Source organism: Melanerpes formicivorus, unplaced genomic scaffold (genome assembly GCF_026170545.1).
Source record: "Melanerpes formicivorus ecotype bairdi unplaced genomic scaffold, bMelFor1.0.p_v2 SCAF_122, whole genome shotgun sequence".
In the NCBI taxonomy this organism is placed as follows: domain Eukaryota; kingdom Metazoa; phylum Chordata; class Aves; order Piciformes; family Picidae; genus Melanerpes; species Melanerpes formicivorus.
In genome coordinates this window covers 810,078-824,222 of record NW_027142474.1, presented here as the reverse complement: position 1 = coordinate 824,222, position 14,145 = coordinate 810,078, and the positions used below count along the sequence as shown (strand labels likewise).

General features: G+C 48.1%; 1 protein-coding gene across 5 annotated transcripts in view; it reads right to left on the bottom strand.

Moving 5' to 3' along the window:
• The window catches only part of COL15A1 (collagen type XV alpha 1 chain), a 63,543-nt gene that overhangs the window by 34,239 nt on the left and 15,159 nt on the right, over positions 1 to 14,145 (bottom strand). For 4 of the 5 annotated variants that reach the window (XM_068167715.1, XM_068167716.1, XM_068167717.1 and 1 more), the window contains 10 exons: positions 11,700 to 12,247; positions 10,017 to 10,091; positions 9,476 to 9,562; positions 8,474 to 8,582; positions 7,748 to 7,863; positions 6,599 to 6,661; positions 5,138 to 5,215; positions 2,991 to 3,053; positions 1,990 to 2,115; positions 1,017 to 1,079 (listed from right to left, as the gene is read on the bottom strand). In XM_068167715.1, coding sequence (XP_068023816.1) covers positions 1,017 to 1,079; positions 1,990 to 2,115; positions 2,991 to 3,053; positions 5,138 to 5,215; positions 6,599 to 6,661; positions 7,748 to 7,863; positions 8,474 to 8,582; positions 9,476 to 9,562; positions 10,017 to 10,091; positions 11,700 to 12,247 — 1,328 coding nt within the window. Of the gene's footprint in view, positions 1 to 1,016; positions 1,080 to 1,989; positions 2,116 to 2,990; positions 3,054 to 5,137; positions 5,216 to 6,598; positions 6,662 to 7,747; positions 7,864 to 8,473; positions 8,583 to 9,475; positions 9,563 to 10,016; positions 10,092 to 11,699; positions 12,248 to 12,802; positions 13,330 to 14,145 lie in introns of those variants that run through there. The other variant, XM_068167719.1, reaches the window with a different exon arrangement.

Genomic DNA, 14,145 nt, shown 5'->3' with positions numbered 1-14,145 from the left:
GGTGTGCTGACTAGTACAGCTTTAAGGCTCCTCTGCAGTAATCAAGCCAGCAGACTCAATAGACCTTATTCAAGGGTTATAACTGTATCTTTATAGCTGTTGGACATGCCTTTGTCTCTTTTCTTTTGGCAAGCTCCTTCAGCTTCTCCTCACTGGTCATGTACTCAAGGCCATGGCCATGTCTCTCTGCGGCACCATCTCTGTCTTCTGCACAACCTTCTCGAAGTGGGGGGCACATAACCCACCCTGGATGCAGTAATTTATGGAAACTTCAAGAGTGGCAGTTTTGCAACAGGCAAGCTTTGGTTCTGTGCCTGCAACAGCAGGCAATCTGTCTGCTGGATGCTACAATCCGTTAGGTGTCATCTGCTCGCTTTTCATCTGCACATTCCCTACTGCTCCCTATTTGCTGGCCACAGCGCTCCCTCGATCATACACGAAGCCAACCAGTGCAGCAAGCCAACACAAAACTCAGTACCAGTCTTTATGATGCTGGAATGTCTCACTCATGGGTGACTGAGAGCTGCAGCTGTCATGAGGGTGTGGGTGGGCTCCTGCAGCTGTGGGCACCAGCAGTGCAGTCAGCAGCAAGACAAACACAGGCTGCTGCAGAAGCATACAACGTTGACGCGTCAGTGGCCCACAGAACCCAAAGTGAAGCAATTCCAGTTGCCCTGGTGTGCCCTACCTGTGCCACGAGAGTGCCTTCTGCAGGGAGCATGTACCAGCCAGTGCCAGGCTGGACTAGCACGAGCCAGTTGTGGCTGGATTTCAGCTGGTGAAGCACAGCTCCTATTGCATGCTGCAGAACATGAAACTGTACCCAGCAGGGGCTTCTGGACTTCTGGTTATGCTTTTGGAGATGTGTTCTAATAAGGCATCAGCAGCTGGATCCAGTTTAAAAATGCTGAAGCCAGCCAACACTGTGTTGCAGGGACAACTATCTATGATTTTTACAGCCTGAAGTTGACAAAGATTTTCTCCTGGAGTAGGAGCAAGGCAGACACTTAACTTACCTTCTCTCCCTTCCGTCCTGGTGGGCCAACCACTCCATCAAGGCCAGGAGGACCTTGAGGACCCTGTAGAGGACAATAAATCTAAAGCAGGTTCCACTTGAGAGTCCTCTTCCTAGTACATGCATGCAGCTATTTTGGACCACAGACTAATCTGTAGCACCAGGCCAACATTTGTGTTTCTTGTCCTCTGAGAACGTATCAAACCCCTATTGAAATATATTTTAATAGAAAGCTACAGCAAACAGGCACAAAATAACTCAACCCGACACAAATGTTAGCATGCAAAAGAACAGTGCTACCCAAGTAGGTTTTGGATAACACTACTACAGGAGTGTTACTATGCAAAAGTTTGTGATGCTCACACTTGCTTGCAGCATAAGTCTTATCTAGTCCTGGGAAGAACTGCCACCAGCAGATGGTTGATAGGCAACCAGGGAACCATATGAGTAGATACTGTTACAGAGAGGATTCACAGAGCTCATCAATGCTAAAAAATAACCACTCTCATTTTTTCAATGGAAAACCCTGTTACAGAGGACTCATTAACAAATAGGTACTGCCTGGACTCGTAGCAACCTATTTTACAGCAGGACTGTTTCACATGTCCACAGGAATAAGTGTGTCTACTTAGCTGAAGAAAAAGGGAGCTCCTGAAAGCACAATTCAATTGATGCTAAGCATTCCCTTCAGATTATGTAAGCAAAAGTAATCCCTAGCCTCATTCACTGTCAGCAAATGCATCCTTCCTTTTTCTCCCCTCTGGCCCAGCACACATCCTGCTGTGCAGTAATGTGCTTTGGCTAACTAGACATTGATTTGATTTCATTTTTTGGTAAGGAATGAGCATAAAATCCAAGCTCTTCAATTAAAAGTACTCTGCAGTATTATTAAGCATTACACAGACTGCAAGCCTTAGCACTTAGTATTGTAGGACAGAGACTACATCAGTGTCTGTGCACAAATGAGTACTCACTTCAGGACCTGGCTCCCCAGAAGCTCCATCTTTCCCTGGTGACCCAGGAGGTCCTACACCTGAACTGGGTGCTGGCTTTCCTGGAAGACCAGGCAGTCCTGGAGGTCCTGGTGGCCCAGGAAGACCCTAGATAAATCAGGAGCATTGTTAGAACTGGTCTTAGCCAGGTGCATGCATGGAACAGGAAAAGACAATGCAGACTGTTCAGGTTCATAAAACTCACCTTGGGTTCCCACCCAGCTCCTGCTTCATCCAGAATCAGTTTTAGTTTCACAGATACCCTCCTTACACAGTGTCACACTGACCTCTATCCTTGCTCTCTGAGTTGTACCTCCTCATGGCATGCCACAGCAAGCAGGAAGTTAAAAGCCAAACAACTCTGTGGTCAGTTCTCTGTAAGCCAATAAAGACCTTCAAGCCAGCCCAGCGACAGACCCAGTGCTTTGCAGCTTAAGCAAAGTGAAGTCAAGGGATCACTGAACAGAGGAAAGTTGTGCTGGAGAACTGAGAGCCTGTACTTGAGGCCAAAAGCTGACTGTGCTCAGTGCAGTCAAAATGGTCTCTGCTCCAAAGAGCTATCCTGCATGGGCAGGAGCAGATCTCATTTGTTTTCTTCAGTTCACAGGGACCTGGCACTTTGGGACAAGCAGTTTCCAAGTACCTCCTCTGGTGTGCAAGTCTTACAGACTGCACCAGCAGGCAAGCACGCACACTCTGCAATTGTGGGGCTCCCACTGTAGGGCAGGAGCTCTAGCTCTGATCTGGGGTCACCCACAGGATTCTGTTAGGAAGATGGTGAGCCTGGATTTTCTGAGCAGAGCCTTCTGCAGGGAGCCATTCTGAGCACTCAGCTGTGTCATTGACTACAGAGGATATCTAATGAGGCTAGTCTCCTAAATTAGGCAAGATAACCAACTTCCAGCAGTAGCAAGAGAGCCATGTGGGAATGAAGCATTCAGTCCTTCAGAGGAAAAAAGAAATAAAAGCCAGTATGTACTTACTCTTAAAATCTCAGTCTGTCCATCAATGACTCCAGAACCTGATTCTTCAGATTCCAATTTACTCTGAAATGGGAATTCTATTTTTTAATGCTGCCTCTAAAGATGATAGATGAAAATACCACTTGCCAGTTACTGCAGAGCCAGTGAGAGCCAAAGGCTTTGCAGCAGACTGTCGCTGGTGAACTACATGAGAACACACAAAAACACCTCAGCCATGTCCCAGAAGCTCTGTAGTGACAGCAGCTCTGCAGGGCACACAGCTGCTCTGTGACTGTTCAAGAAGCAGCATCTCAGACAAGGGCTAACTTTGGAAGGGTATCTGTCAGCATGAGGAACACCCTAAGGTGTACATCTAACACCCAGCCACTGTGCTCTGAAACATGGCTCTTGTTCAAGAGCCAAACCATGAGGTTCCCCCAGCTGGGATCCAAGGAAGCATTTGATAAGGGCAGGCATTTTCTACAATGTTTTGTCACAACAGCAGTTTGGGTCCAGTGTCACAAGTGGTTGCACTCATCTGTAAGACAGTTCATGGATTCCAAACACCTTCTCGTATCGTGCAGCTTACAGTGCAAACTGCAGCCAGCATGCACACAGCCAAATCACTCCTTGAAGCCCCTAAAGAAAAGGAAGTCTTCTCCACGGAAGCTTTGCTGTGGTTGGTCTGCACAGTGTGTGCAGCAAGGGGAGATGAAGCCCAGCTGCCCTTTCCCATTTGGTTGGCTTACACTACAGACCTTGCTGTAAGCATTTTAACAGAACTCATGATTGCAAACAGGGGATGGACTAAACCAAGATGTGCAGCAAACAAAGCTGCCAGCTAGAATGTGACTTTTCCACAGGTGAGAGCTCCATCACTTTTGCAATGAAACAATGGCAACTCATACATAAAATTAAAAAATGAGCTGTGGATTCCTAGTGCAAGCCCTGGATGAGTTTCATGGCTGTGCAGCTTGGCAGACTACAGCCCCAAGGACTCAGACACCCAGTGCCCAAATCAGCTACCACAGCACCAAGGCTAATGTCCAAAAGCCTGGGAGTCAGGGGTGCTTTCCCTACGTACTGAGACTTCTTTCATTTCACTCCAGAGCAAAGGGCCTTGAAACTTGCTGTCAGAGACAAGAAAGGAGGGAGGGTGCAGGACCTGATAGTCACTGCTGTAGTTAGGGAAGTGGCCTATGGGTGGGCAAAGCTGCTGGGCTGGAGCGCCTTGTCCTAATGATCTGGAGCTGCCGTACTGGACTCTTGAAATCAGTATCAGTGGGGGCTCAGCAGAGGAATCTGGCCAGACCAAATCAATAGGCCAAGGTCAGTTGTGTGAGGCTCAACCAGGCCAAGTGCTGGCTCCTGCCCTCGGGTCACAATCACCCCATGAATGCTCCAGGCTGGGGGCGGAGTGGCTGGAAACTGCCCAGCAGAGAAGGCCCTGGGGATACTGGGTGACAGCAGCTTAAGATGAGGCAGCAGTGCCCAGGTGGGCAAGAAGGACACAGGCATCCTGGCCTGGATCGGCAATGGTGTGGCCAGCAGGAGTGGGGCAGTGATTGTGCCCCTGGACCGGGTACTGGGGACCACACACCTCAAGTCCTGGGTTCAGTTTTGGGGCCCTTCAGTCCAAGAAGGGCATTTTGGTGCTGGAGGGTGTCCAGAGGAGGGCAGTGGAGATGGTGACTCCGTCTAAAGAGTAATTAAAAATCTGCCTGGACCTGTCCTGTGCAACCTGCTCTACGCAAACCAGCTCTGGCAGGGGGAGGATAAGCATCTCCAGAGGTCACTTCCAACCCCTACCATTCTGTGACTTACTGACAGCAAACACAAGTGACTCTCAAACTCCTCCTGTCCTCAGCAGCTCAGATTTATCCTGGGCTTTCCAGGGGTGTTTGTCTCTTGCACTCCCTCCGGCCCTGCTCTTGTGCTGCAGAGCTCACACGTTAATGTCTATTGAAAACCTGAGCACCACAGCCTTGTGTGGATCGCAGCACTCACAGGCTGCTGCCAGACGTTTGTCTGCATTTCTGCAGCAGTGTTTTAGAGAACACATTTATCTCTGCAGCAGCCAGGCCACTCTTCCAGAGGAACCCTCCTGTTTATTTCCCGATTCCTCCAGGGCAAGCCCAGCTCATTGACAGAGAACTCCCAATACTCACTAAGCCTCTGGAAGGAGCAGATGGTCCTGTGGGTCTTGGCAGCCTGGAGTGTCCTGGCAGTCCCTCACCAGGATCACCCTAAACCAGGAACGAAGATAAATCAGCAATGATTTAATGATACAAATGCAGAGCAGGTTGTTTCAGCAGCAGCTGCAGCCTGTGTGCATTTGTAGTCAGAAGGCACTGGAACAGGCTGCCCAGGGAGGCAGCAGAGTCATCCTGGTACTCAGTAAGTAAATATCTTCATTTTATTGCTACCATCTGTGCTGGTTTTTGTCCACTATCACCATGTTACAATTATTTTTCCACGTACTGACCTTTATCTCCTGCCAAAACCATGAAGGGCCCTGCTCATAATTAGTACCATGTCTTCTTTGCCTTTCTTGCATCACCTCTCAGCTTTTGCTGAGGCTAGTTTGAAGTGCTGCTGCTTAAGACAAAAGCTCAGCTTTCCCTCCAGCAATGCTTCCATGTAGCACAGGCTCCAACCCATCCATCCTGGCACAGCAGAGCTGCAAGTTGTGACCTTCCCACCTGGCACCAGGAGGAGAGAGCAGCTGGTGGCACTGAACTTTTCTCCCAGAGGCATCACTGACATTGTTAACCAACCTCTGCTCTATCCCCTAACCTGCCAGTTTCTTGTCTGGGCTCAGGAACATTTGGCTCATGGTTTCTAAACTCATGTATTCAGTCAGATAGCAGGAAACACTGCATTTCACCTGCCTCTTGGCCACTTGCTCGTGGTGCCTGAGAATTCATTAGATAAATGCACTCATTCATGTCTTTGTTCCCCGTGGCTTTGTCAAACGGTTTCTATAGTGATACTGCAGTGACATTCACAGAGAATGTGCCTAATTAATTTGGGAGTACTTTCACTGTCTGCCAGCATGCTCATTTACAGATCCTCCTCATTCATTTCAACATTGCTCTCTGCAGCTGAAAGCAAACACCCTGCTGGGATAGCACTGGAGAAGCACAGAGCAGACTGAGAGGGCATCTTATCAATGCAAATAAATATCTAGAGGGTAGAGGTCATGAGGATGAGGCTGGGCTCTTTTCAGTGCTGCCCAGTGACAAGGCAAGGAGCAATTGGTATAAACTGGAACTCAGGAGGTTTCACTGAGACTTCAGGAGAAAATTCTTTGGTGTGAGGGTGCTGGAGTCCCAGAGCAGGCTGCCCAGAGTGGTGGTGGAGTCTCCTTCTCTTGGACATGGCATTCCTGTGCAACCTGCTCTAGGTGAGCATGGCTTAGCCATTAAGGTTAGACTACATAATCTCTAGAGATCCTTTCCAATCCCTCTCGTTCTGTGATTCTGTGAACGGAGACAGAGTTTCATCTTGCAGCTAGAAACAGTTAATGCCTGATGCTGTCCCTTTTTCCTCTCAAAGTGCACCAGACCAGCACATGTCCAAATACAAAGAGTGCCTGGCTGGTTGTTGGTTAGTAACAGGGCACATACCTTTTCACCTTTCAAGCCTGCTTTTCCTTTCAGTTCTGGCAACCCCTGAAGTCCATTTTTACCCTGAAAGGAAATAAATGTTTTAATGAGACATTATCTCTTATCCAGTTAAACAGATTGTATACTTGACAGCAGAGGCTGGATGTGATGGTGCTAGCTTCTAACTCTTGGTTTGTGCAGTGGGAGGAAACTCTTGAGGAATATGACAGCTAAGGATTTGTTACTGGGTGCACTGCAATCTATCTGCAGCTCATTCCAGCACTCAATACTAGGGAGTGCAGCCCAATCCCCTCCTCACTGCAATCTCCTCCCAGGGAGCTGTAGAGGGCAATGAGGTCTCCCCTCAGCCTCCTCTTCTCTAGACTGAACACCTCTGGCTCCCTCAGCTGCTCCCACCCAGCCCTGTTCTCCAGACCCTTCACCAGCTTTGTTGCCCTTCTCTGGGCCTGCTCCAGCCCCTTAATGTCCTCCTTCTAGTGAAGAACCAAGAACTGAACCCAGTGTTGAAGAGAACAATAACTTCCCACCTCCTGCAAGTCACACTATTTCTAATTCAGGCCAGGATGCTGCTGGCCTTCTTGGCCACCTCGTCCAGACCATTGATAAAGATATTAACCAGGACTGGCCCCAAAACTGAGCCCTGGGGGGCAGTACTTGTGAATGGCCACCAGCTGGACTTAACTCCATTCCCCACTGCTCCTTGGGCTTGGCCATCATCCATTTTTTCACCCAACCAAGCCATGAGCAGACAGTTTCTCCAGGAGGATGCCGTGGAGGACAGAGTCCAATGCTTTACTAAAAAGTTCCTACTTGGATGCTTACAACAAGACAGCCTGGCCAGGATTTTTGGCAGGTATCTCCAATGGGCAAAGGACAGCCAGATCTTGCCCCTTGGAGTGCTTCTGAGAGTTGTACCAGCTTAGAGAGCAGCTGGGCACGCCTGGAAGCAGCGCTCACGCCTGTGGCTTCTCCGACTCATACACGAGCAATACAGGGACCCCAAACAACTAACTTGCCTTAGGACTGATCCTTTATAAGTCCATCTAGGAGTTCATCCCCTTGTCTCCTAGCTGAGAAAAGCACTTAAAGTTCCTGTGTTCTGCTCTTGAGACAAAAGGGCAAGGCATAGGATAAAGCCTTTGTACAGACCTCCTCTCCGCCGCCTCCTGGCACAACACTGGCACCAGAGCCTTCTTCTAGCAAGACTTGCTGTGTGACAGTGGCTGCCTCGCTGCTGCCTTGTCCAGTTTCTGTGAAAACTGGATCTAAATAAAAGAACCACTTATTAATGAGAGACAGAGCAAAATAAAGCCCTCTCAGGAGTACTTGTCAGAGTACTGATGCTGCAAGTTTAATGGAACCAATTTAAAATGTGTTAAGATTATGCCCAGAATGCATTCCAAAGGTGACCATGAGCCCCTTACTGACTCAGAAAATGTTCAAAGGGAAGAAAGAGAGGGGAAAGTGACAATAAAATTCTAAAATAAATGCTTCTTTAGGGACAGACAGGTTAAAATATAACCCATTGTGCCGTGGCTGACTGTTCCCCACTGCAGGCAGCTAAATCTGTTCTCTGAATGTTTGCAGGGACTGAGACAAGCACCCACGTGGAGTGAGGCAGGTGGCTGTAGCTGCTGCCACTTGTCTTTGCCACTATTGACCAGCTGCAGCTTCCAAGACTCAATGTTTGGTGTGCCAGCTCTTTCCTGACACACAAGATGTCCAACGCAGTAGGATTTCCCATTCCTGCCAGCACCCCAAAATAGGGCAGAGGCTTTTTGTACACAGGAAACCGACAGACTCAGACCCAGAGAACACAAAAGACCCCAACCCCTCCCCTGAAAAAAGCAGCAGTGCCTTCTCCCTGGAGTTTACCTGCTCCAGAAGATTCCTCTGGGCTGTGATTTCTGGAGAAATTCCTTTCTTCCAAATAAGACAATACAGTTGGAGGGGCTCCCACTGGCTCAGCCAACGTATCTCCAAGCTAAAAACCCCATCAAATCCCAAGGAACTGTTTTTATAAGAGGCTTATCACATTGTAAAGCACAAGTCAGTACATCACATCCCTCAAGTGAGTACAGTAAGCCGAGCCACCACCTTTATGAGGCCAAAGAGCAAACCAGACCTTTCCCACTTCCTATCTTGCCAGGATCTGGCCTTACTCTTACACTGCCCTCAGAAACATTAACTATTGTTGCCATCCTAAACCCCATACTTGCAGCCTTTGTCCTTCACAAAGTTTCAATTCCTTTCACCTTCTAGTTCATTCCTCTTCTCCACAGCACACATCAGGTTCCTCCTGCCAGCAGATGTCACGCTAACCTGGTCAAGCTCTTGACAACAGCTACTGCGGTGTGTTCCAACTGCCCTCATCCAAGCCAAGTGATGGCCACTTGACAAACCCACACAAAAGAAGAAAGCCCCAAGGCAAGGGAAGTTATCACTGCAAGTCTAAGAGCCTACAGCTGGCAGGGACCCAGCCTTCACCATTCTGGCTGCAGGTGGGCAAGAGATGTCATCTGATACCACTGCATGCAGAAATGTAAGAAGCCTTCTGGCAAGTCCCTGGCTACACCATACCCCTAAGCACTGTGTCTACAAGACTCCTAAATACCTCCAGGGATGGGGACTCTACCACCACCCTGGGCAGCCTGTTCCAGGGCCTGATAATTCTCTCAGTAAGAAAATTCTTCCTAATATCCAATCTGAACTTCCCTTGCTGCAACTTGAGGCCATTTCCTCTCACTCCATCACTTGCTACTCAGTTGAACAGGCTGCTCCCCACGTGTGAACAACTAGTGACAAAAGGCAGAGCTCACTACCTCAAAAAGCACAGTCAAACCAGAAATGTAAAGCAAATAAATCAAACCAATGTACCTTTATGGGAACATGAGAAGGTCCAAGGACTTCCTGTGTCTCATAAACACCTTCATGGCTGCCATTGCCACTGATGTCCCCAGAAGCCTGTGCAAAAAACAGTCAGGACAGCAAGTTCAAGGCAAACCCCTCATGATCTCTAAGGATCTGGCAGCTTCAGTGCAGCAAAGCTTTGTTTCTTTCCTTCTTTCTTTGCTTGCTTGTTTGTTATTTTGGTGAAGCCTCAGTGTTGGTTTGGTGTTATTTCAATGCTTGCAGAATTTAATGAAAATGACTCTTCAGAAAAATGAAAGTGATAGTTCCACATTGCAGACAAAAGAAAATGAAGCCATTTGAAAAAACAGATACCGTTGTAGGGGCTGAGTACTCAGAAAAAACAAACCCAGAACTCCCCCTCAGAGTTTGAAGCATGACAGTGTGCTCCCTGTGCTCCCAGGAAGAAATGCTACCTGAAGGCTTGTGAAAAATGTCTAATAGCAAAGGGCTTTGAAATCTCTGAGGCACTGAGGGTAAATAAAGAAGTGTTTATAAAAATACTCACAGAGGGGTCATCATCTTCACAATGATCTTCAGTAGCCTTTGGGTCAGACTTGATTGCCAAATGCTGAATTGAGCCCTGAGTGAAACAAAAAACCCAAACCAGTTTGAGTAAGCAGCATTTTAAATAGCCTGTGGGAAGGGGAATGAAATGAACCTGTGAAAAGAAAACCACAGACTTTGTTCTGATTTGCTTGGGAAATTACTTGAAGCATAAAAGTTAACAATAATAAACCAGTTTAAAAGTGCAAATATTTCCTTACATTTTCCTTTTGCAAAAGGTAGAAAAAATGGCAGCTGTCATGTCCCCAGGACAACACAACTGCTGGGCTGTGTTGTTAGAGCCCCAGCTGAGGGATCTGCTCCTAGAATACATAAGGCACCACCTGGGTTTTTCTCTAGCTGCGAAGGGCATTGCAGCTCCAAAAATGGCATGTGAAAACCCCAACGAATGGAGACAAAGGCTGGGAAGGCAACACCAGCAGGTGACGAAGCCGGGTCTGTCATCACCCCTCTGGGATACTGACCACGCCACTCAGCTTGGTGTCACCTGCAAACTTGCTGAGGGTGCCCTCGGTCGCACTGTCTACATCATCAGTGAAGGTAAGAGGGCTTGAGAGCTCTGTAGTAGTGGTTAGAGGCCATTCTGCTTTGCTAAAACACCTGATTAGCTTCAGGTAACACATAAATTGAGCAAGTACAGCTTTCTCTTCCAGCTAGCTTTGTAGCCAGTGAGATCATCCTCCTCCTGGTATTGAATGAGAAGTAAATGCACCTGGCTAGTAAGTGTCTAGAAGACTTTCTGCTAGGGTATGGCTCTCAGAAATTACACAAATGGATACTCTGAAATTTGCCCTTCATAAAAAGGCCACAGAAATCATAGGATCAGTAAGGCTGGAAAAGACCTCTAAGATCAACAAGTCCAACTGTCAACCCAGCATCACCATGCCCACTAATCCATGTCCCAAAGTGCCATCTCTACACATTTTTTAACACCTCCAGGCATGGTGACTCCACCTCCCTGGGCAGCCTGTTCCAATGTTTGAGCACTCTTGTAGCAAAGAAATTTTTCACAATGTCCAACCTGAACCTCCCCTGCTGCAACTTGAGGCCATTTCTTGCATTCTATCGCTTGTTACTATGGAGAAGAGACCACCCCAAGCCTCACCACAACCTCCTCTCAGGGAGCTGTAGAGAGCAATGAGGTCTCCCCTTAGCCTCCTCCTCGCCAGAATAAACACCCCCAGGTCCCTCAGCTGCTCCTCCCCAGCCCTGTTCTCCAGACCCTCCCCCAGTTTGGTTTCCCTTCTCTGGCCCTGCTCCAGCTCCTCAAAGCCCTTCTTGTAGTGAAAGCCCCATAGGATAGGTTTGCCTTTTAAATCCACAGCTAATTCCATAACTACAGAGTTATGTGATATATTTACTTTGAAATTTCCTGGTATTCAAATTGAACATTGTGATTAACATCTGGACAATTAATAAACTTAGGAGGTTCTAGGAACAGCTGCATTTCAAGCAAGAATTTCTATATCTGCATAGCCTGAACTCTAGGCAGATAAGGAAAACAGAGGTGATATAATTTGTACTCTCATGTGGGATATAACCCTGGTAGGCAGGCTTGCTTTGGTGGAACACACATAAAACAGAGAGCTGTGAGGCACTGAGTAGCTGTTCAGACAGTACTTACTGTGAACTTCTCCAGTCCTGTGGCTCCTGCATTACCAACAAATATCCCTGAGCCAGATTCAAACACCAGTGCTCGAGCTGACCTGTGGAAGTGGACTCTCTGATACTCTTCACAGTCCATGAACAAAGCAATGTAATTGCCCTGAACAGTCACTGTAAACCTATTCCACCTGTTAGTCATCACTGGCACCTTGAAGGCAGCAGCCTCTCGGGAGAGATGGGAGCCAGGCTCTGTGTAGTACACAATTATTCTCTGGGTGCTGTCATCGACCTGGGACAGTCTCATTCCCAGGTAAATGGTTTTCTGGAAGGCATCTGTTATAGCAAAGAGCACTCCTCCACGATCACTGCTTGGTTTTGCTGTCACCACGACAGCAAAGTCTCTGTAGAAGGGCACTGGCATCACTGCACTTGTCAGGCGACCAATGTTGGCATCCGGACCGAAGCTGTAAGCTGGAAACCCTCCGTAGCCACTGACGAAGTAGACAGAAGGAGGGAGAGGGACTCCAATCAACTCCATGAGGTCCAGATGTCCTTTGGAGCCTCGCTCTGCAGCATGAGAAAACTGATCAGTTATTCTGGAGGGGCACAGCCCATCTCATGACATGGTTCCAGAAAGGCTTAGAAGCTGTAGCACGGAGTGATGACACCAGCAACACTTCTGATGCCTCAGGCCACAGCTCAGCCACTGCTCACACAGGTCACTCATTCTCCCATCTCTATCCCAGCTGATTCATATACTAGAGAATCAGAGAATTGGAAGGGCTGGAAAGGAGCTCAGGAGGTCAGCTAGTTCAAGCCTCCTGCTAGAGCACATTCACCTAGATCAGGCTGTACAGGAACACATCCAGGTGGGTTTGGAATCTCTCCAGAGAAGGAGACTCCACAGCCTCTCTAGGCAGCCTGCTTCAGGGCTCCAAAACGTCCAAACAGAACAGAAAGGGAAAGGGTGTGTCAGTCTGGATGCTGCACACGGAGTGAACTGGAAAACTTGGCTTAAAATACCAGATTAAAATCAGGTGGAACAAAGGATTCTTGCACTTTGCTAGCTGATTCCAACAAAGGTGTGGAGAGGTTCTCACACTTCTGTTACTCATTACTTACGTGGTACCATTCTGGACTGTGTGCTGCAAAGAAATTGGCCATTGTCCTAGCAGCTCTGCAGGGAAATGGCAGAAGTTCTCCCTGTGCCTGTTCAGCCTGGAAAAGACTTTTAAGATCATCAGGTCCAACCATTAACCCAATACTACCTGCTAAACCATGTCCCTAAGCATCGTGTTCATAGTGACAGCCCAGCTGCAATACATTCCAGTTTATCATCTCTGTTTGAGCTTCAGTACTTAGGGACTAAGAGAAGTTATTAACTCCAGAAAGTCTGAGGTGCTGCATGCAGAAAAAAAATCCCTGGCATATTTTTAGAATGTACAGAAACTATGTTTAGAAACAGAAAAATTGGGTCCTGATCCAGAAACTGCTTCCCTTTGGCACTTTCAAATGCTTTGCACTTTCTGGTAGTTTGAAAAACAGACACAGTTTTTTTCTGGCCAGTCACTGGGAGCAGCTGCTAGGGGAAGAAATTGGGTCAGGAGCAGAGAGCTCTCAGTGTGCAGGAGGCTTCCTGAGATTTGCCTTTGGTAGGAGACCATCAGGGAAGCAGAGAGAACTCCCACCCCTCAGGGAAGCAGAGCAAGGAGATGCCCCCAGACCAAGGAGGCAGGGCAAAGCTGTTCCCAGTTGTTGCTGCAAGCCAGCTGTGCTGCTCTGCAAGGGGCAGAGGGCAGTGACAAGGGTGATGGAGGAGCTGCAGAGGTTTGGTCAGTCTAGACCCCATGCAGGTTCAAAAACTGGCTGGTGGCCAGGCCCAAGGAGTGCTGGTGAACAGAGTTAGCTCCAGCGGGTGGCTGGTCACCAGTGGTGTTCCCCAGGGCTCAGTGACCTGGCTGAGGGGACAGAGTGCTCCCTCAGTAAGTTGCAGATGGGTGGGAGTTGATCTGCTGAAGGTAGGAAGGCTCTGCAGCCTGGATCCTGCCCAGTTTGGTGTCATCTACACCTTTGTGTCTGTAAACCTGAGCCAAGCTGACTGCGCTTCCCTATCTTTGTCCAGACCAGATAATCACACAGCTGGGTTGGAAGCAGGGTGGTTAAACCAGCTCTGTCTGGGTGGTGCAGTGCACAGCCTGTGTTGTCTCTGCTCTGCATTCAAAGCAATGCTGTAGCTGCAACAGAGCATCATTTCATACTGGATGCAGGAGGAAACCTTCTGCTTCCCTCTTGCCAAGGTGCATTTATTTTGCCATAATCAAGAAATACTTCTAGCAGTTACCTAAAGCAGAAGAACATTTGCACATCTGCAACATAAAACAGGAGCTAGTGCCATTGCTGCTTTCAGAAGGAATAGCATCTGCTCTGCTTGCTCAGCTAGGGTACCTTTCTAGCTGCCATTGATA